Source organism: Artemia franciscana, chromosome 2, assembly GCF_032884065.1.
Source record: "Artemia franciscana chromosome 2, ASM3288406v1, whole genome shotgun sequence".
Taxonomy (NCBI): Eukaryota; Metazoa; Arthropoda; class Branchiopoda; order Anostraca; family Artemiidae; genus Artemia; species Artemia franciscana.
Genome location: NC_088864.1, coordinates 12,789,747 through 12,811,914, shown reverse-complemented (window position 1 = coordinate 12,811,914; position 22,168 = coordinate 12,789,747). Strand labels below are relative to the sequence as shown.

Sequence of the window (22,168 nt, the reverse complement as noted above, 5' to 3'; positions counted from 1 at the left end):
TGACCCCTGGGGAAAAGAAAAAAAAAAAACAAACAAATAAACACGCACCCGTGATTTGTCTTCTGGCAAAAAATACATAATTCCACATTTTTGTAGATAGGAGCTTGAAACTTCTACAGCAGGGTTCTCTGATACGCGGAATCGTTAAGATCCTACGACTTTTAGGGGGTGTTTCCCCCTATTTTCCTAAATAAGGCAAATTTTCTCAGGCTCGTAACTTTTGATGGGTAAGACTAAACTTGATGAAACTTATATATTTAAAATCAGCATTATAATGCGATTCTTTTGATGTAGCTATTGATATCAAAATTCAATTTTTTAGAGTTTTGGTTACTATTGAGCCGGATCGCTCCTTACTACAGTTCGTTACCACGAACTGTTTGATTATAAAGCTATCTGGAACTTTTCAGGATAAAAATACCATAAATAACTCTATGCATTATTACAAAACTGCCTCCTTGTTTTACGTTATCGTTTGTGCTCATTGCGTAAACACTTCATTCTAGGTTACAGTGAGTATGGGTAGGCTACATCAGCTAGCAAAAGTTACAAACCCCTCTTCACTAAAGATGACTGTAGCCTAACAGACGATTATTACTAACAAGTCCCCTACATGACTTACCACTGGAACCAACTCGGTCTTATCATCAAAAACACTGGAAACAAATAATAGGTACACCAAATAGCAAAATTAGCAAACCCCTCACTGCTCAAAATATGAGCTAACAGCCGACCTCTCCTTACGTCCCCCTAAGTCCCCTACATGTCTCACAATTGGTTTCGGCTTATTTTCGGTTTCAGCGTGTACCCTACTACTGAAGTTGTCAACCCCTTGAAACTTGAAACTAGTATATCTCATAAAGGAATTTTGTAAAAAAAAAAAAAAAAAAAATGGGTGACATATACTTTGATCAGCTCATCAAGAGCTATCGACTGCTGCCAAAAAAAAATATATTTGTCTTAGTTAAAAAGTTGATTTTTTGCCCTAGGTCAACTTTCTAACGTCACCACTTAGAAAGGAGCGAAGGATAAGCTCAGATTTCCTTAGTAATGACAGAACTTTTAAATTTCAAGAGGTACATCTGATAACATTTCTCTACCTCAATCCCAAGTCCGAAAAAACAAATGATAAACCCAGTCAAAATAACGGCAGCACCTTCGGACCCGTGGGAAAATGCCGCTTTTTTGATTCTGTAAATTTTTATATTTATCACTCAAAGAAGATATATTGGCTTTGGGGCCAGGTAACTGCTGCATGTATTTAACACTTATAAATTTTAATCCATCTTCAATTTGAAAGTGGTACCTCCCTGCTTGCCTGCTAGAACAGAGCTTTCCACTCGAAAGCAGAAACATGGTTTATGCCTTTTATATTCTTGTATTTTTATTATGTATACGAGGAGGTTTGTACCCTCGTCAGTCCCTCGCTCTTTGTACTAAATCGTAAAATTTGTCCCGATTCCCTTAGAATCACCCCTGAATCAGAAAGGCCGTAGAATAAATAGTTGAAATTACTAAAAACACTTTAGCATAAAGAGCGAGGTATTTATCTACTCCTAAATACTTCGCTCTTTCTGCTAAAGTATTTTTAGAACCCCTTATATACATAATAATCTCTGTTCGTTTTCAGTGTCAATGCTACTCCTTACTTTCAACTGAAAAAACGTTTCATGTTATTTTTTTCATTTTTTTTTATAGGAATGCTAGAAAATTCTGCGCCCTTTTCATCGAAACTTTTTTCCCCCATGACATATTTATCCAAGAAAAGTTCCTCCCACATAGCACCCTCCCCTCAACCACCCCCCCCAAAAAAAAAAAACTGCCACTGAAAACGTCTGTACACTTCCCAATAACCATTACTATATGTAAGCTCTGATCAAAGTTTGTAACTTGTAACCCCTCCCCCAGGGATTGTGGGGGAGTAAGTCATTCCCAAAGACATATTTATTATGGTTTTTGAGTATGCGGAGCAAAATAGCTATCTCAAAATTTTGATCCCTTGACTTTGGGAAAAAATGAGCGTGGGAGGTGGCCTAGGTGCCCTCCAATTTTTTTGGTCACTTAAAAAGGGCACTAGAACTTTCCATTTCCGCTAGAATGAGCTCTCTTGTAACATTATAGGACCACCTGGTTGATACAATGACCCATGGGGAAAAGAAAAAAAATACATAAATAAATAAAAAAACAAATAAATAAACACGCACCCGTGATTGGTCTTCTGGCAAAAAATACGAAATTTCACTTTTTTGTGAAATTTTAGATAGGTGCTTGAAATTTTGCTATAGGGTTCTCTGATACGCTGAATACGATGGTGTGATTTTCGTTAAGATTCTTTGATTTTAAGGGGGTGTTTCCTCCTATTTTCCAAAATAAGGCAAATTTTCTCAGAATCGTAACTTTTGATGACAAAGACTAAATTTGATGAAACTTATCAAACAGTTTGTGGTAACGAACTGTAGTAAGGAGCGACCCGGCTCAATAGTAACCAAAACTCTAAAAAATTGAATTTTGATATCAAAAGCTACATCAAAAGAATTGCGTTTTAATGCTGATTTTAAATATATAAGTTTCATCAAGTTTAGTCTTACCCATCAAAAGTTACGAGCCTGCGAAAATTTGGCCTATTTAAGAAAATAGGAGGAAACACCCCCTAAAAGTCTTTGAATCTTAACAAAAATGACACCATCAGATTTAGCGTATCAGAGAACCCTACTGTAGAAGTTTCAAGCTTCTATCTACAAAAATGTGGAATTTTGTATTTTTTGCCAGAAAACAAATCACGGGTGCGTGTTTATTGGTTTTTTTTTTTCTTTTTCCCAGGGGTCATCGTATCGACCAAGTGGTCCTGGAATGTCACAAGAGGGCTCATTATAACGGAAATGAAAAGTTCTAGTGCCCTTTTTAAATGACCAAAAATATTAGAGGGCATATAGGCCCCCTCCCACGCTCATTTTTTCCCCAAAGCCAACAGATCAAAATTTTGAGATAGCCAATTTGTTCAGCATAGTCAAAACCCTAATGGGGGGAGGGGCTGCAAGTTAAAAACTTTGACCAGTGTTTACATATAGTAATGGTTATTGGGAAGTGTACAGACGTTTTCAGGGGGATTTTATTTTGTTTGGGGGTGGGGTTGAGGGGAGGGGCCATGTTGGAGGATCTTTCCTTGGAGGAATCTGTCATGGGGGAAGAAAATTTCAAGGAAAAGGGTGCATGATTTTCTAGCATTACTATAAGAAAACAATGAAAAATAAACATGAAAATGTTTTTTTCAAATGAAAAGAAGGAGTAGCATTGAAACTTAAAACAAACAGAGATTATTACGCATATGAGGGGTTCTAAAAATACTTTAGCATAAATAGCGAGGTATATAGGAGGAGATAAATACCTCGCTCTTTATGCTAAAGTATTTTTAGTAATTTCAACTATTTATTCTACGGCCTTTCTGATTCAGGGGTCATTCTTAAAGAATTGGGACAAAACTTAAGATTTAGTGTAAAGAGCGAGGTATTAACGAGGATACAAACCCCCTCGTATACATAATAAAAATATAAGATTATGAAAGTTTGTTACGTAAGTTAATTCTTAAGTTACGTATATTTTTTACTAATAAAAACGTTCGTTAAAAATTAAAATTTCTAGTTGCCTTTTTAAGTAACCGAAAAATTGGAGGGCAACTAGGCCTCCTTCTCCACCCCTTGTTTCTCAAAATCGTCGGATCAAAACTAAGAGAAAGTCATTTAGCCAAAAAAAGAATTAATATACAAATTTCGTTTTAATAATTTGTGTACGGAGAGCCAAAACCAAACATGCATTAATTCAAAAACGTTCAGAAATTAAATAAAAAAACAAATTTTTTTAGCTGAAAGTAAGGAGTGACATTAAAACTTAAAACGAACAGAAATTACTCCGTATATAAAATTGGTTGTCCCCTCTGCAATCTCTCGCTCTTTACTCTAAAGTTTGACTCTTTGCCACAATTCCACTTTTTAAAACAATTAAAAGCTTTAGCGTAAAGAGCGAGGGATTGCGAAGGGAACAGCCCATTTTATATACGGAGTAATTTCTGTTCGTTTTAAGTTTTAATGTCGCTCCTTACTCTCAGCTAAAAAAAATTATTTTTTTTATTTAATTTATTTAGAATCAGCATGAAAATTTGATTCTTTTGATGCATCTCTTAGCATCAAATTTCCGTTTTTAGCGTTTCGTTTACTATTGAGCTCCTTACTACAGTTCGTTACCACGAACTGTTTGATAATATTTTTAAACTTTGTCCTCTTGACAGCCATCTTACTTCTGCATGTATTAATAAAGTTGTGTAATAAAGTTGTGTAAAAAAAGTAATAAAGTTGTGGAATCCGTATCCTTACATGGATTTGAAAACAACGGATGTTAAGGCCATGGCTCTTAATAAAATCTATACTCTTAAGACAATCCTGAAGCCCATCATATAATTCTTGTACTTTGCTGCAAGCGCTTTTGGAGGTTTTTAATGCAAGGGCTTCTTTGAGAATAAGGCAGGGAGAAAAAGTTATATGATCATAATGAGCAGCTTGCAAAAATTATTTAAGACCAATATTTTTGCCCTTCATTACTCTTACACCATCTGTGCAAATTCAACAAAAAAAACTTTCTTCCTAAACCTTCAGTTTAAAAAATGGGCCAACTTTACATTATAACTATGTCTTTCCCTATAGTATGGTCTTTCATAATTCTTAAAAATAACAATTGTGCCTGACATATACTAACAGCTGAGCCAATTTAGTAATATCAGTTGTTCCGTTCAATTTTAATTAGAGATTTTGGACTTTCTTTAAATTCTTGTAAGGAGTTGCATTAATATATGGTCTTTGTTAATATCAGAAATTCTATTCGAGACAATGCTGTTTGAAAAAGAAATTTTTAAACACCATGGACAAATTATATAGGTCGCAGAATAACCCTTCAGTTAACATGGTATTCACGTGATGTTAAGACAGCAAACCTTATTGATTTTGATATTGTAAACCAAAGACTGACAGGATACTAGAATATATAGGAATACTGTTGTCGTTGTTAAAAGAAAAGATGACCCTCTAACCGGTTGACGGACTTTATTTCAAACAATAGACTGTACAAAAATTATGTTTTAATCCCGCTTTCTATGGCTATAATGAGAGAAAGGTTGAGATCACTTTGGCACGTTCTGTGGATGAAGAATTACAAATTGCCGAAGATTATCAAAGAGTTCTTGGCAAAGAACTGTAGTAAGGAGCGACCCGGCTCAATAGTAGCCAAAACTCTAAATAATGGAATTTTGATACCAATAGTTATATAAAAGATTAGTCTTTCCTCACTTTCATCAAGATTAGTCTTACCTGTCAAAAGTTATGAGCCTTTATGTATAAGTTTCAAGCTCCTATCTAAAAAATGTGGAATTTTGCATCTTTTTGCCAGAAGACAACCTTGAACCATAAACCTTGGACAAATCACGGATGCGTGTTTGTTTGTTTTTTTTTTTTTTCCCCAGGGGTGTTTGCATCGACCCAGTGGTCCTAGAATGTCACGAGAGGGCTCATTCTAACGGAAATTAGAAGTTCTAGTTCCCCTTTTAAGTGATTAAAAAACTGGAGGGCACCAAAGCCCCCACCCACGCTCATTTTTTCCCCAAAGTCACCAGATCAATATTCTGAGATGCTTATTTTATTCATCATAGTCGAAAAACTTAATAACTATGTCTTTGGGGACGACTTACTCCCCTGCAGTCCCCAGGGAGGGGTTGCAACTTGCAAACTTTGACCTGTGTTCACATATAGTAATGGTTTCTGGGAAGCGTAAGGACGTTTTCAGGGTGATTTTTTTGGTTTGGGAGGGAGAGTAAGGTGTGGGAGTTTACTTGGGAAGATCTTTCCATGTAAAAAATTTTTCAATTGGGAAGAGACTTTCAATGAAGGGAGCACAGGATTTTTTAGCATTATTTAAAACAGCAACAAAAAAATAAATATGAAAAGTTTTTTCTACTGAAAGTGAGGACTAGCATCAAAGCTTAAAACAAGCAGAAATTATTGTGCATATGAGGAGTTACCTCTTCGTAATACCTCACTCTTTACGCTAAAGTAAGTTTAGTAATTTCAACTATTTATTCTACAGCCTTTGGGATTCAAGGGTCATTTTTAAGGAATTGGGACGGAATTTAAGCTTTAGTGTAAGGAGCGAGGTATCGAAGAGGGGTGAACCCCCTAATATACGCAATATAAACATACGAATATAAAAGTTCGTTATAAGTTAATTCGTTTAGTTACGTATGATTTTTTCCAATGAAAATATTCGTAAAAAATTAAAAGTTCTAGTTGCCTGTTTAAGTAATCAAAAAATTGGAGGACAACTAGGCTTCCTCCCTCGCTCCTTTTTTCTAAAAACCTTCCGATTAAAACTATGAAAAAGCCATTTAGCAAAAAAAAAATGCAAATTTTGTTTTAATTATTGATGTGCAGAGAGCCAAGATCAAAACATGCATTAATTAAAAAACGTTCAGAAACTAAATAAAAAAACAAGTTTTTTAAATTAAAGTAAGGAGCGACATTACTCCGTATATGAAAGGGGCTTTTCCTCCTCAACGCCCTGCTCTGTACGATAAAGTGTTTTGCTGTTTTAAGAATTAGAGTTAAGAGGAAGAGTCAGATTTTAGCGTAAAGAGTGAGGCGTTGAGGAGGAAAAGCCCTTTCATATACAGAGTAATTTCTGTTCGTTTTAAGTTTTAATGTCACTCCTTACTTCCATTTAAAAAAAACTTGTTTTTTTATTTAACCCTTTATATAGAACCCTCTAGGGATAAACGAAAAGCATGTCGTCTGCATTTGAAGTGGGAGAATGTCGCAAAGAAAGATTTAATGGAAATTGGAACATCCTGGGATGGTGTAAACAGGGAGGCATTGAATAGACTGGGATGAAGGAGGACCGTGCGTAGCTGTGTTTACCTCAGGCTGCATGGTGCTGGGGTGAGTTGTTCGCAGCTGTAGTTGTAGTAGTATTGACATATTTACTTTCATCTAGTGTTTCTAACATTTTTCTTATTATAGCTGCAGGCAATGCATGATCTTCTCCATTGGCGAAAAGCATTTATCTTTAGCAATACAGTATGAAACTTCATATGGAGTTGGTAAATATTGTTCATTCATGGCCATAAATTTCTTAAAGGAATTTTTTCGCTTTATTTAAAGATTCATACGGTCTTAAGTAAAGAGTTAAACGAAATAGTTAAATAAGGAAAGAGTTAAATAGAGATGGGCAGAACATTTTGAGACTGGGCTCAACCAAGATAGAGTTGCAGAAAAAGATATAAAGGAAAATGAAAAAGTTTATGATGCATTGGATATGAAGGAGGATTTGTTTGTGAGGAAGAATTAGTGACAATATTATAAGGGTTAGAAAATAATAAAGCTCCAGGTGCTGATAGTGTGGTAAATAAGTTAAAAAGTTTGTGGTAACGAACTATTTGGTCACTGAATCAAAATTTCGAAACTGCCATTTTCTTCAGCATAATCGTATAACCTAATAATTATATCTTTTGGGACGACTTAATCCCCTTAAGTCCACGGGGAAGGGGCTGCAAATTACAATTTCTTACCATTGTTTACGTATAGTACCGGTTACTGGGACGTGTAAAGACGTTTTCAGAGGGACTTTTTCACGTTAAAAGGGGGGTCGAGGAAGGGGGTTACGTGGGAGGTTCTTTCCATGGAGGAATTTATCACGAGGGAAAAAAATTTCCATTCTAGCATTAATTAAAAAAAAACAATGAGAAAATATAAAAAAAATTCAGGTAGAAGTATAGAACGGCATTAGAACCTAAAAAAAAACCAGAAATTATCACGTATATAAGGGGGTTCGTCTCCTCCACAATACTTTCTTAAAGTCATTCTTAAAGAATTAGGACTAATTGAAGCTTTAGTATAAAAAGAGAAGCATTGACGAGGGGGAGAACCCCCTCATATACGAAATAAAAATATTTAGCCAAATTAGCCAAAAAAATGCAAATTTTGTTTTAATTATTGATGTGCAGAGAGCCAAGATGAAAACATGCATTAATTAAAAAACGTCCAGAAATTAAATAATAAACATTTTTTTAAAATGAAAGTAAGGAGCAACATTACTCCGTATATGAAAGGGGTTTTTCCTCCTCAACGCCCTGCTCTGTACGCAAAAGTTCTTTGCTGTTTTAAGAAGTAGAGTCAAGAGGAAGAGTCAAACTTTAGCGTAAAGAGCGAGGCGTTGAGGAGGAAAAGCCCTTTTCATATACGGAGTAATTTCTGTTCATTTTAAGTTTTAATGTCACTCCTTACTTTCATTTAAAAAAAAAACTTGTTTTTTTTATTTAATCCTTTATATAGAACCGTCTAGGGATAAACGAAAATCATGTTGTCTGCATTTGAAGTGGGAGATTGTCTCAAAGAAAGATTTAATGGAAATGGGAACATCCTGGGATGGTGTAAAGAGGGAGGCTTTGAATAGACTGGGAGGAAGGAGGACCGTGCGTAGCTGTGTTTACCTCAGGCTGCATGGTGCTGGGGTGAGTTGTTCACAGCTGTAGTTGTAGTGGTAGTAGTATTGACATATTTACTTTAATCTAGTGTTTCTAACATTTTTCTTATTATAGCTGCAGGCAATACATGATCTTCTCCATAGGCGAACAGCATTTATTTTCAGCAATACAGTGTGAAACTTCATATGAATTTAGTAAATATTAAATAAAAAAAAACTAATTTTTTTAGCTGAAAGTAAGGAGCGACATTAAAACTTAAAACGAACAGAAATTACTCCGTATAAAAAATGAGTTGTCCCCTCCGCAATCCCTCGCTCTTTACGCTAAAGCTTTAAATTGTTTTAAAAAGTAGAATTGTGGCAGAGTCAAACTTTAGCGTAAAGACCGAGGGATTGCGGAGGGGACAACTCATTTCATATACGGAGTAATTTCTGTTCGTTTTAAGTTTTAATGTCGCTCCTTGCTTTCAGCTAAAAAAATTAGTTTTTTTTATTTAATTTCTGAACGTTTTTGAATTAATGCATGTTTGGTTTTGGCTCTCCGCACATAAACTATTAAAATGAAATTTGTATATTAATTCTTTTTTTGGCTAAATGGCTTTCTCTTAGTTTTGATCAGACGATTTTGAGAAATAAGGGGTGGAGAAGGAGGCCTAGTTGCCCTCCAATTTTTCGGTTACTTAAAAAGGCAACTAGAACTTTTAATTTTTAACGAACGTTTTTATTAGTAAAAAATATACGCAACTTAAGAATTAACTTACGTAGCAAACTTTCATAACCTTATATTTTTATTATGTATACGAGGGGGTTTGTACCCTCGTTAATACCTTGCTCTTTACACTAAATCGTAAGTTTTGTCCCAATTCTTTAAGAATGACCCCTGAATCAGAAAGGCCTAGAATAAATAGTTGAAATTACTAAAAATACTTTAGCATAAAGAGCAAGGTATTTATCTCCTCCTAAATACCTCGCTCTTTATGCTAAAGTATTTTTAGAACCCCTCATATGCGTAATAATCTCTGTTCGTTTTAAGTTTCAATGCTACTTCTTCCTTTCATTTGAAAAAACGTTTTCATGTTTATTTTTCATTGTTTTCTTATAGTAATGCTAGAGAATCCTGCGCCCTTGTCATTGAATTTTTCTTTCCCTATGACAGATTCCTCCAAGGAAAGATCCTCCAACATAGCCCCCTCTCCTCAGCCCCACCCCCAAACAAAATAAAATCCCCCTGAAAACGTCTGTACACTTCCCAATAACCATTACTATATGCAAACAATGGTCAAAGTTTGTAACTTGCAGCCCCTCCCCCAGGGATTGTGGGGGAGTAAGTCATCCCCAAAGACATAGTTATTATGGTTTTCGACTATGTTGAGCAAAATGGCTATCTCAAAATTTCTATCTCATTAAAATCGCATTTTAATGCTGATTTCAAATATATAAGTTTCATCAAGTTTAGTCTTACCCATCAAAAGTTACGAGCCTGAGAAAATTTGCCTTATTTAGGAAAATAGGAGGAAACACCCCCTAAAAGTCGTAAGATCTTAGCGAAAATGATACCATCAGATTCAGCGTATCAGAGAACCGTACTGATGAAGTTTCAAGCTCCTATCTACAAAAATGTGGAATTTTGTATTTTTTGCCAGAAGACAAATCACGGGTGCGTGTTTATTTGTTTGTTTTGTTTTTTTCCCAGGGGTCATCGTATCGACCAAGTGGTCCTAGAATGTCGCAAGAGGGATCATTCTAACGGAAATGAAAAGTTCTAGTGCCCTTGGTAAGTGACCAAAAAAATTGGAGGGCATCTAGGCCCCCTCCCACGCTCATATTTTTCCCAAAGTCAACAAATCAAAATTTTGAGATAGCCATTTTGTTCAACATAGTCGAAAATTATAATAACTATGTCTTTGGGGATGACTTACTCCCCCACAATCCCTGGGGGAGGGGCTGCAAGTTACAAACTTTAACTGCAAGTTACTAAGTAACCGAAAAATTGGAGGGCAACTAGGCCTCCTTCTCCACCCCTTATTTCTCAAAATTGTCTGATCAAAACTAAGGGAAAGCCATTTAGCCAAAAAAATAATTAATATACAAATTTCATTTTAATCATTTATGTGCGGAGAGCCAAAACCAAACATGCATTAATTCAAAAACGTTCAGAAATTAAATAAATATTTTTTTTTTAGCTGAAAGTAAGGAGCGACATTAAAACTTAAAACGAACAGAAATTACTCCGTATATGAAATAGGTTGTCCCCTCTGCAATCCCTGGCTTTTTACGTTAAAGTTTGACTTTTTGCCACAATTCTACTTTTTAAAACAATTAAAAGCTTTAGCGTAAAGAGCGAGGGATTGCGGAGGGGACAACCTATTATTATTAGTTTAATCATTATTAATCATTTAATCATTATTTTAATCATTTAATTATTTAATCAGTTTAATCATTATTAATCATTAGTTCTAAATTTCATTATCATTTATATATTATATATATTATCATTTATCATTTATATATTATTTATATAATGATAATATATTTATATATTATCATTTATATTTATATTTTAAATTTCATTATCATTTATATATTAGGCATTATCATTAGTTCTAAATTTAATCAATAGAAGATAATTAAATATAAAAATTTTCATAATTTATAGATAAAGAAAATTAAGATAGCCTAAAGATATTACGGACCTGGTAAAACTATTTAATTAAATTTAGAACCTATGAAAAATTTAAAGCTATCTGTATAAAAAATTTCACTTTTTTTAGAGTATATGGTCACGGGTATATATCTATGTTGTTGTTTTTCCCCTTTTTTGGGAGGGAGGGTGCATCAAACTATTAATCGTAAATTATAGAATAGAAGCTCATTAGAATAAAATTTTTAGTCCTAATGCTCTATTTAAGTAACAAAAGGTATCAGCAAATCATGTTTTGAGACAAGTTCTAATTATTCAATTTTTTATGGCTTCTAACGGAAAGGATGAAACTATTGAAGGAGTATCTTCATTACACCCTAGTGTCAGAGGCAATTCTAGGCTGCACTCATACTTATAAAATTTATCAAGAAATACATATGCAGTCAAGGAATATCCTTCTTTAATTTTACTATACTGTTTGTCCTTATAAATCAGCTGTTTACCTGGGCGGAAGTCATCATATTTCATAGGGACAGTCCAAACCTAAGGCTCGAAAAAAAGTGTTCATGGGCTCATATTTTTGAACTTATCCCGAGAGGTGCTTTAGATAACGTGGCTGAACATTAAAATCATCACGGATTTAGCATCTGGGTTTTCTTTATTCGACTATGCATATATATATATATATATATATATATATATATATATATATATATATATATATATATATATATATATATATATATATATATATATATATAAATATATATATATATATATATATATATATTTGTGTGTGTGTGTGTGTGTGTATGTGTGCGTGTGTGTGTGTGTTTGTGTGTGGGGGTGGTTATTTGTTAGTGGGTTATTTGGGGGTGGTCTTTTTCTGGAACAGACTGTTTAAGGAAATGTTACATATTTTTGATATCAAATAAAATAAATGAAATTTTTCTCGGTGACAAATAAGTAAAAATTTGAAGTAAAGAGCGGGGGTGTGTACCCCCTCCCCGTATTTAGAGTACGCATGAATTAGGTACCAAATGAATAATGAATTAAGTGAAGATATTTAAGTTTAAAAAAAAGAAAGAGATTATATATTGGTGGTAACAAAATTTTTGTAACAAATGCCCGACCACTAAGCAAAGTTTGTCGTGTGTTTTACATAAATCAAAGAAGTATTGTGTAGACTTCATCAAAGAAGAAGAAAAGTTGCTTTTATAATAATTTTTCTAAATTAATTTTGGTGGAATATTTTATAATAATTATATATTAAATCTTGTCGTATTTACACTTGTTAAAGTCCTATATTACCAAAGAAAAAATACCACATTTTGTATCAATGAAATGTGTAATTATGTGTAATGTGAAACTATGGTAAGTAAAGTCATATCGTCAGGTTAAGTTGAGCCAGTGAGTAAATAAAAAAAGATATTTTTACCAAATTCCATGTCAATGACTTTTCTTCTTTTTTAAAGAAAAAATATTTCAATAATCTACACATTAACTTTTACATCTATTAAAGTATTTTTTTTATTTTTAAACCTACTATTGGTCATGTTTAACTTTGTATATAATGCATGTTGTTACCGATAACTGATTTAAGAACCTAGAGTTTAATTTAACCGTTTTGAGCAAAGGAATAAGTAACAAAACCACTAAATATAAAATTTGGTGAGTAAAACTCAGCACGACATTTACATTACTTAAGTTGTTTTACGGAGTAGAGGCTTACAAACAACACTATTCAAATCAGTAAATTGGAAAAAAAACTCACCCCTTCCATATCACTCAATTTGATGAGAACAAATGAACAAATTGAAGTGACTGAGGTGCTTATCTGACTTTATAGTTTCATATTATCTTTTTTTTTCACAATCATTTGTCATTTCATGTTGTTGTTGTTTTTTTATGGTAAAACCCAGAGTGAATATGTAAATATTTTCTTGAACCATAAGCCAACTGACTTGAAAAGAAAACGTTTTAATCAGGGATAAATGGATGGAACATGACCACGAATGTCTAATAAAAAAACCCTTTTAATTTATTAAAAAAACTAATTTTTTTAGCTGAAAGTAAGGAGCGACATTAAAACTTAAAACGAACAGAAATTACTCCGTATATGAAATGGGTTGTCCCCTCCGCAATCCCTCGCTCTTTACGCTAAAGCTTTTAATTGTTTTAAAAGGTAGAATTGTGACAAAAAGTCAAACTTTAGCATTTAGAGCGAGGGATTGCGGAGGGGACAACTCATTTCATATACGGAGTAATTTCTGTTCGTTTTAAGTTTTAATGTCGCTCCTTACCTTCAGCTAAAAAAAATTAGTTTTTTTTATTTAATTTCTGAACATTTTTGAATCAATGCATGTTTGATTTTGGCTCTCCGCACATAAATTATTAAAATGAAATTTGTATATTAATTCTTTTTTTGGCTAAATGACTTTCTCTTAGTTTTGATCAGACGAGTTTGAAAAATAAGGGGTGGGGAAGGAGTCCTAGTTGCCCTCCAATTTTTTTGTTACTTAAAAAGGCAACTAGAACTTTTAATTTTTAACGAATGTTTATTAGTAAAAAATATACGTAACTTAAGAATTAACTTACGTAACAAATTTTCATAATCCTATATTTTCATTATGTATACGAGGGGCTTTGTACCCTCGTTAATACCTCGCTCTTTACACTAAATCGTAAGTTTTGTCCCAATTCTTTAAGAATGACCCCTGAATCAGAAAGGCCGTAGAATAAATAGTTGAAATTACTAAAAATACTTTAGCATAAAGAGCGAGGTATTTATCTCCTCCTAAATATCTCGCTATTTATGCTAAAGTGTTTTTAGAACCCCTCATATGCGTAATAATCTCTGTTCGTTTTAAGTTTCAATGCAACTCCTTCCTTTCATTTGAAAAAACGTTTTCATCTTTATTTTTCATTGTTTTCTTATAGTAATGCTAGACAATCCTGCCCACTTTTCATTGAAGTTTTCTTCCCCCATGACAGATTCCTCCAAGGAAAAATCCTCCAACATAGCCCCCTCACCTCAGCCCCACCCCGTAACAAAATAAAATCCCCCTGAAAACGTCTGTACACTTCTCAATAACCATTACTATATGTAAACACTGGTCAAAGTATGTAACTTGCAGCCCCTCCCCCAGGGATTGTGGGGGAGTAAGTCATCCCCAAAGACATAGTTACTATGGTTTTCGACTATGTTGAACAAAATGGCTATCTCAAAATTTTGATCCGTTGACATTGAGAAAAAAATGAGTGTGGGAGGGGGCCTAGATGCCCTCCAATTTTTTGGTCACTTAAAAAGGGCACTAGAATTTCTCATTCCCGTTAGAATGAGCCCTCTTGCGACATTCTAGGACCACGTGGGCGATACGATGACCCCTGGAAAAAAAATCAAACAAATAAACACGCACCCGTGATTTGTCTTCTGGCAAAAAATACAAAATTCCACATTTTTGTAGATAGGAACTTGAAACTTCTACAATAGGGTTCTCTGATACGTTGAATCTTATGGTGTCATTTTCGTTAAGATTCTACGACTTTTAGGGGGTGTTTCCCCTATTTTCTTAAATAATGCAAATTTTCTCAGGCTCGTAACTTTTGATGGGTAAGACTAAACTAGATGAAACTTATATATTTAAATCAGCATTAAAATACGATTCTTTTGATGTAGCTATTGGTGTCAAAATTCATTTTTTTAGAGTTTTCGTTACTATTGAGCCGGGTCGCTCCTTACTACAGTTCGTTACCACGAACTGTTTGAAAAAGTAATTTTAAAAGGTAGGTAGGTAGGTAGGTAGGTAAGTTTTATTTTATCAACAATACAAACATAAATAAAAAAAATGACAACATTAATAAATTGTTGCAGAAAAAGAAAGTCCTAAGGACTTGTGCTGCAATTTCATATTATGATTTACATCATATAAATAAATATCTAAACATAACATCTCATGATTAACCACCTAGCCTATCTTATATATAAAAAATAACAACACATACACATGAACAAAAAGGATACCTAAGGAAAAAACAGCGAATAGTCGAGAAGCCAGCCTTTAGAAATACGACATATCATCGCACGATCTTGCGCAAAATCAGATAGATTCTGTTGTTTTGCGATGTAATGAGAATTTTGCTCATCCAAGGTGTTCGCAATCCTCTAAAATAGAATGAAGGTTTGGAAAGTACACGTTAGGACAAATAATATGTTATTTCATTAGTACTTTGTGAAAGATGGGATATATTATAGCACTGTTGAATAGAAAATATGTCAATGATATTTTTTGAATATTGTTTTTTCCAAAATAAACCTGACGTTCCTCAATACTTGGAACTTGCCTTAGTTCTCAAAAATAGAAATGAGTTTCAATTGGCCCATGAACACATTCTCTATATACGCTCCATATAAACCCTTAAAATATATTTTCCCTCCCCAAAAGTAACCCTTGGCATGGCATTTTTCCTTAGGGGAATTCTAGTGAAAGAATTTCGCTCAGCTGTGACTGGTATAATGGAATTTAAAGCAACGTACCTTTTCCGTTTTTCAAGATTCGAATCAGAACATAAATGGATATTCTGATGGATTTAAGAGGACCCCTACTTCTTTTTAACAAATTGCAAACTTCGTTTTGTTTTACATATCAGAATAAAATTGAAAAAATTGAAAGGGAGTAGCCAATCCGGACTAGTCCCAGTTAATGATAGAAATGGGGCCACAATTAGTGATAAGGAAAAAGTTAAAGAAAGATGGTTGGAACATTTTGAGAATGTGCTAAACCGAGATACAGTTGCAGGAAAAGATATAGATGAAAATGAAAAAGTTTGTGATACCTTGGATGTGAAGGAAGATTTGTTTAGTGAGGAAGAATTAGCGACATTACTAAAAGGATTAAAAAATAATAAGGCCCCAGGTACTGATAGTATGATTAATGAGTTTCTTAAATATGATGGCTCTGAGGTTAGGAATAAGCTACTGAAGATTACGAACATGATTTTTGAAAAAGGAGAAGTACCAAATGATTTTAGGAAAACCTTAATTAAACCAGTGTATAAGAAAGGTGACAAGAGTGAGTGTCGTAATTATCGAAGCATTAGTCTGGTCTCTGTAGGTAGCAAATTACTGAGTAATATGATACTTTTTAGACTGAGACATGCTGTAGACAAAGTTTTAAGGGAAGAACAATGCGGTTTTAGAAAAGGTAGAGGATATGTCGACCATGTTTTCACTCTTAGGTTAATAATTGAGAAGTCCCTTCGTTGTCAAACACCTTTGGTCCTCAGTTTTATCGATTATGAGCAAGCTTTCGATTCTGTTGATAGAACAGCGTTAACAAAGGTCTTGTCGTTATATTGTGAAAAATATACCTAAATATACCTGAAAAATACATTAAAGTGATTTGCGCTATGTACGAGAATAATACTGCTGCCGTTAAGGTAGGAAATGAGGTTAGCAACTGGTTTTGTATTAAATCAGGAGTTAAGCAGGGTTGTGTTCTATCCCCCTTTATATGGATCATTTTGATGGACTTCGTCTTAAGGAGCACAGGAAAGGCAATTGGAGACCATGGAATCAAATGGGGAGGAAGAACGCTCCTGGACTTAGATTATGCTGATGATTTAAGCATATTAGATGAAAGTGTGAGCAAAATGAATTAATTTTTAGAGGTTTTACGAGTTCAGGGTGCTAAAATAGGCTTGAAAATTAATGTTAAGAAGACTAAGTCACTAAGGCTAGGAATAAGTGAAGATGAACAGGTGACATTAGGTAACGAAAAGATTGATCAGGTTGGGAGCTTCAGTTACCTTGGTAGTATTATTAGTAAAGATGGTGGGAGCAGTGAAGATGTTAAAAGTAGAATAGCTAAGGCCCAGGGTCTTTTTTCACAGTTAAAAACAGTTTGGAAGAATTGAAAGATAAGTCTACAAACCAAGATTAGAATATTGGAAGCTACAGTGATGACAGTGGTCAAATATGGCTCTGAAGCATGGGCACTCCGAAAAGCAGATGAAAATTTACTAGATGTTTTCCAGAGAAATTGCCTACGGATTGTTCTGGGTACCCGGCTGACTGACCGTATTTCAAACAGTAGGTTGTACGAAAAGTGTGGTTCAATCCTGCTTTCTGGGGCTATAATGAAAGAAAGGTTGAGATGGCTAGGCCACGTTCTACGGATGAAGGATGTATCCTTGCTACAAGCAAGCATATCCAAAGTATATTCTGCCATGGGCAGGTTAAACCGTAATTTTTGGCAAAAACCAGCCATCAGTCGTTCAACAAAACTGCGAAATTTCAATGCCCTTGTCGGTTCTGTAATGCTTTACAGAGCTGAAACATGGCATACATGATAGCACGCAATGCTAAAGGCCATTGGCGTATTCCAGACGAAGAGCCTGGGAAGGATTGAAGGTATAAGGTGGTTTGATTTTATAAGTGACGAGAGGCTACTGCAGCTCACCAAGCAGTCTCAGTTTTAATCTAAGAATCTGAGCGCGCCTTACGATAGTTTAGACACCTACTTTGAATGCCCCTGCACTTACCAGCAAAGATGATCTTTGACTTTTATCCTACGGAAGCCGGTTGGAAGTAACCAGTGACCTTGTAGCCGACCAAAGGAGTGATGGTCCGATAGCCTGTCCGAGTTTCTGGCGATGTCAAATATCAAACCAGGCGAAGCACAAAAGCTTGTACTGGACCGAAAGGATGGAGGCGGCAAACATCACTTTCTACACTGAGCGGCGCCTGGCATGAGATCTAAATCAAAGTAAGTCAAATTCATTTTCCTTAGCCTATGAAATTACCTGATTTCAAATTCATAGTCAAGCAATAGACGATTGTCTATCAAACAGTTTGTGATAACGAACTGTAGCAAGGAGCGACCCGGCTCAATAGTAACCAAAACTTCAAAAAATGGAATTTTGATACCAATAGCTACATAAAAAAAATTGCATTTTAATGCTGATTTCAAATATATAACTTTCATCAAGATTAGTTTGACCTGTCAAAAGTTACGAGCCTGAGAAAATTTGCCTCATTTTAGAAAATAGGAAAAAACAACCCCTTAAAGTCATGCAATCCTAACGAAAATCAAATCATCAGATTCAGCGTATTAGAGAACTCCTATCCATAAAAATGTGGAATTTCGCACTTTTTGCCCGAAGACAAATCATGGATGCGTATTTATTTGTTTTTTTGTTTGCTTGTTTTTCCCCAAGGGGGATTGTATCGACCCAGTCGTCCTAGAATATTGCAGGAGGGCTCATTCTAACGGAAATTAAAAGTTCTAGTGCCCTTTTTAAGTGACCAAAAAAAATGGAGGGCACCTAGGCCCCCTCCAACGCTCATTTTTTCCCAAAGGTCACCGGATCAAAATTCTGAGATGGCCATTTTATTCAACATAGTCAAACAACCTAATAACTGTATTTTTGGGGACGACTTACTACCCCGCAGTCTCCCTGGGAGGGGTTGCAAGTTCAAAACTTTGACTTGTGTTTACATATAGTAATGGTTACTGGGAAGTGTATGGACGTTTTCAGGGGAATGTTTTTGGTTTGGGAGGGAGAGTTGAGGTGGGGGGGGGGTTGCGCAGGAGGATCTTTCCATGGAAAAACTTCTCATGGGGAAGAGACTTTCAATGAAGGGGGTGCAGGATTTTTGCATTATTTAAAAAACAAGGAAAAAATAAATATGAGAAGTTTTTTTCTACTGAAAGTGAGGAGCAGCATTAAAACTTAAAACGATGAGAAATTATTGTGCATATGAGGGGTTTACCTCCTTGTAATACCTCGCTCTTTACGCGAAAGTATTTTAGTAATTTCACCTATTTATTCTACGGCCTTTGTGATTCAATGGTCATTCTTAAGGAATTGGGACAGAATTTAAGCTTTAGTGTAAAGAGCGAGGTATCGACGAGGGGAACTCCCTCATATACGCAATAAAAATATACAAATATAGAAGTTCTTTACGTAAGTTAATTCGTAAATTACGTTTATTTTTTACTAATGAAAATGTTCGTTAAACAACTAAAAGTTCTAGTTGCCTTTTTAAGTAATCAAAAAATTAGAGGGCAGCTATGGTTCCTCCCTGTCTCCTTTTTTCTCAAATCTTCCGATTAAAACTACGAGAAAGCCATTTAGCCAAAAAGAAAATTAATATGCAAATTTCGTTTTAATTATTTATGTGCGGAGAGCCAAGATCAAAACATGTATTAATTAAAAAACTTCCAGAAATTAAATTAAAAAAATAAGTTTTTTTTAAATGAAAGTAAGGAGCGACATTAAAACTTAAAACGAACAGAAATTACTCCGTATATGAAAAGGGCTTCTCTTCCTCAACGCCCCGCTCTTTACGCTAAAGTTTTTTCCTTTTTAAAAAAGTAGAGCTAAGAGAAAGAGTCAAACTTTAGCGTACAGAGCGGGGCGTTGAGGAAGAAAAGCCCCTTTCATATACGGAGTAATTTCTGTTCGTTTTAAGTTTTAATATCGCTCCTTACTTTCATTAAAAAAAACTTGTTTATTTTATTTTATTTTATTTCTTAGGAACGGGCAAGAGTATTAACTTGAATATTTGAGGACCACTACCAGGCTGCTGTTTCTGCTATTGTGACTGCTGGTGTGACTACTTACGCATTGTTTATTTTAAATAGCGTTACTTAGGAAATTTTGAGATGGTCACTTTGTTTAGGAGGTTCGAAAAACCATTTTTGTTGTTTAAATATAGAGTTTCTTATCAGGAAATATGTTTGATCCTTGGTCTCCAAAAAGGCATAAACTACTGTTGAAGATGCATATATTTGGATGAACATAATTGATTCAGCTCCACAAACCCGTCGATGATCCACAAAAATTTCACCTCACTACTCTTAGCGATTTTGGACATACCCAAGATCATATTTTGTCCCCAATTTAATGATAAACTTAAAAAGACTCCAAAAAAGGACCTTTTCAAATAAAGTTAAACGGTATTTTATACTTAAGATCAACAATATATAACCTTACAATAGTTCAAGCTTTAAACGACAAGAACTTACTTTTAAAGAATGAATAAACTGTAATTAAATAAACAATCAGAACAAACTAAAACGCAGCAAGTACTGTTATCAATAAGCAAATGAATTTAAAAACAAGTAAAACTAAAATTGAATATACGAATGTATATACATTCGTTTTTGAAATGGTAAATGATGAAATAAATTTTTGTATTTTTCCCCTTTTTTTCTTTTTAGTTTTTTTGGTTTTTACATTTTTTTAGTTTTTTTAGTTTTTTTTCTTTTTTCTTTTTAGTTTTTTTTTATTTTTATTTTTTTAGTTTTGTTTTTCTCCTTTATTTTTCTTTTTGTTTCCTTTTTTTTGTTTTTTTTTATTTTTTAGTTTTTTTAATTTTTTAGCTTTTTTAGTTTTTTTATTAGTTTTTAGTTTGTTTTTTTCTTTTTAGTTTTTTTGTAGTTTTTACCTTTTTTTTAGTTTTTTTTTTTACTTATGTCCTGGTCGTCATTTATACTCCCTGTGTCCCGGTCGTCATTTGTGATGGTTTGTTGACGGTGTTTTGTTGATGGTGATTACTAATTGAACATTCCTTGTGTCCCGGTCGCTTTCTCTTTGAGTGTCCCGGTCGTCATTTATATTCCCTATGTGCCGGTGTCCTGGTCGTCATTTGTGTCCCAATGTAATTTCGTAATTTCGTCAGTCGAAAACATGACGTCAGTCAACACAGAAACATGACGTCACCTGATCCACAGACACACAGACAGACAACTTATTTTTATATATATAGACTAGCTGTTGGGGTGGCGCTTCGCGCCATCCCAACACCTAGTTGGTGGGGGCGCTTCGCCCCCCCCCCCCCAAGCCCCCCCCCGCACGCGTAAGTCGTTACGCGAATCGACGATTCCCTGTGTCACCGTCGTCATTTATATATCCCCCTGTGCCCCCCGGCGTCCCCGTTGTATTTGTGTCCCTGTGTCCCGGTCATCATTTCTGTCCCGGTGTCCCGGTCTGTATATACATTCGTTTTTGAATTGGTCTTTTTTTTAGGTTTTAGTTTTTTACCTTTTTTTAGTTTTTTTAGTTATACCTCATGATTCTAATGATTGCCTTTGAGCTTTGTTGATGGTGATTGCTAATCGAACATTCCCTGTGTCCCCGTCGTCATTTATATATCCCCCTGTGCCCCCCGGCGTCCCCGTTGTAGTTGTGTCCCTGTGTCCCGGTCGTCATTTATATTCCCTGTGTCCCGTTCGTCATTTGTATCCCGGTGTCCCGGTTTGTATAGGCTATACATTCGTTTTTGAAATGGTATATGATGAAATAAATTTTTGTATTTTTCCCCTTTTTTTCTTTTTATTTTTTTGGTTTTTACTTTTTTTTAGTTTTTTTTAGTTTTTTTTCTTTTTTCTTTTTATTTTTTTTTATTTTTATTTTTTTTAGTTTTGTTTTTCTCCTTTATTTTTCATTTTTTTTCCTTTTTTTATTTTTTTTCTTTTTTAGTTTTTTTAATTTTTTTTATTAGTTTTTAGTTTTTTTTTCTTTTTAGTTTTTTTGTAGTTTTTACCTTTTTTTAGTTTTTTTTTAGCTTTTTTTTACTTATGTCCTGGTCGTCATTTATACTCCCTGTATCCCGGTTGTCATTTGTGTCCCGGTGCTTTGTTGATGGTGATTGCTAATCGAACATTCCTTGTGTCCCGGTCGCTTTCTCTTTGAGTGTCCCGGTCGTCATTTATATTCCCTATGTGCCGGTGTCCTGGTCGTCATTTGTGTCCCAATGTAATTTCGGAATTTCGTCAGTCGAAAACATGACTTCAGTCGACACAGAAACATGACGTCACCTGACACACAGACAGACAGACAACTTATTTTTATGTATATAGATGTGCCGGTGTCCCGGTCGTCATTTGTGTCCCGATGTCCCGGTCTGTAATTTCGTCAGTCGAAAACATGACGTCAGTCAACACAGAAACATGACGTCACCTGATCCACAGACACACAGACAGACAACTTATTTATATATAT

The 22,168-nt window shown here is 34.5% G+C and overlaps 1 protein-coding gene across 1 annotated transcript in view; it reads right to left on the bottom strand.

Moving 5' to 3' along the window:
• LOC136037479 (leucine-rich repeat-containing protein egg-6-like) overlaps positions 1–13,066 on the bottom strand; it is a 48,150-nt gene extending 35,084 nt beyond the window's left edge. Inside the window, exon 1 of the mRNA XM_065720204.1 lies at positions 12,933–13,066. Coding sequence (XP_065576276.1) covers positions 12,933–12,941 — 9 coding nt within the window. The 5' untranslated portion in view covers positions 12,942–13,066. The remainder of the gene's footprint in view (positions 1–12,932) is intronic.
• Positions 13,067–22,168: the final 9,102 nt, after the last annotated feature.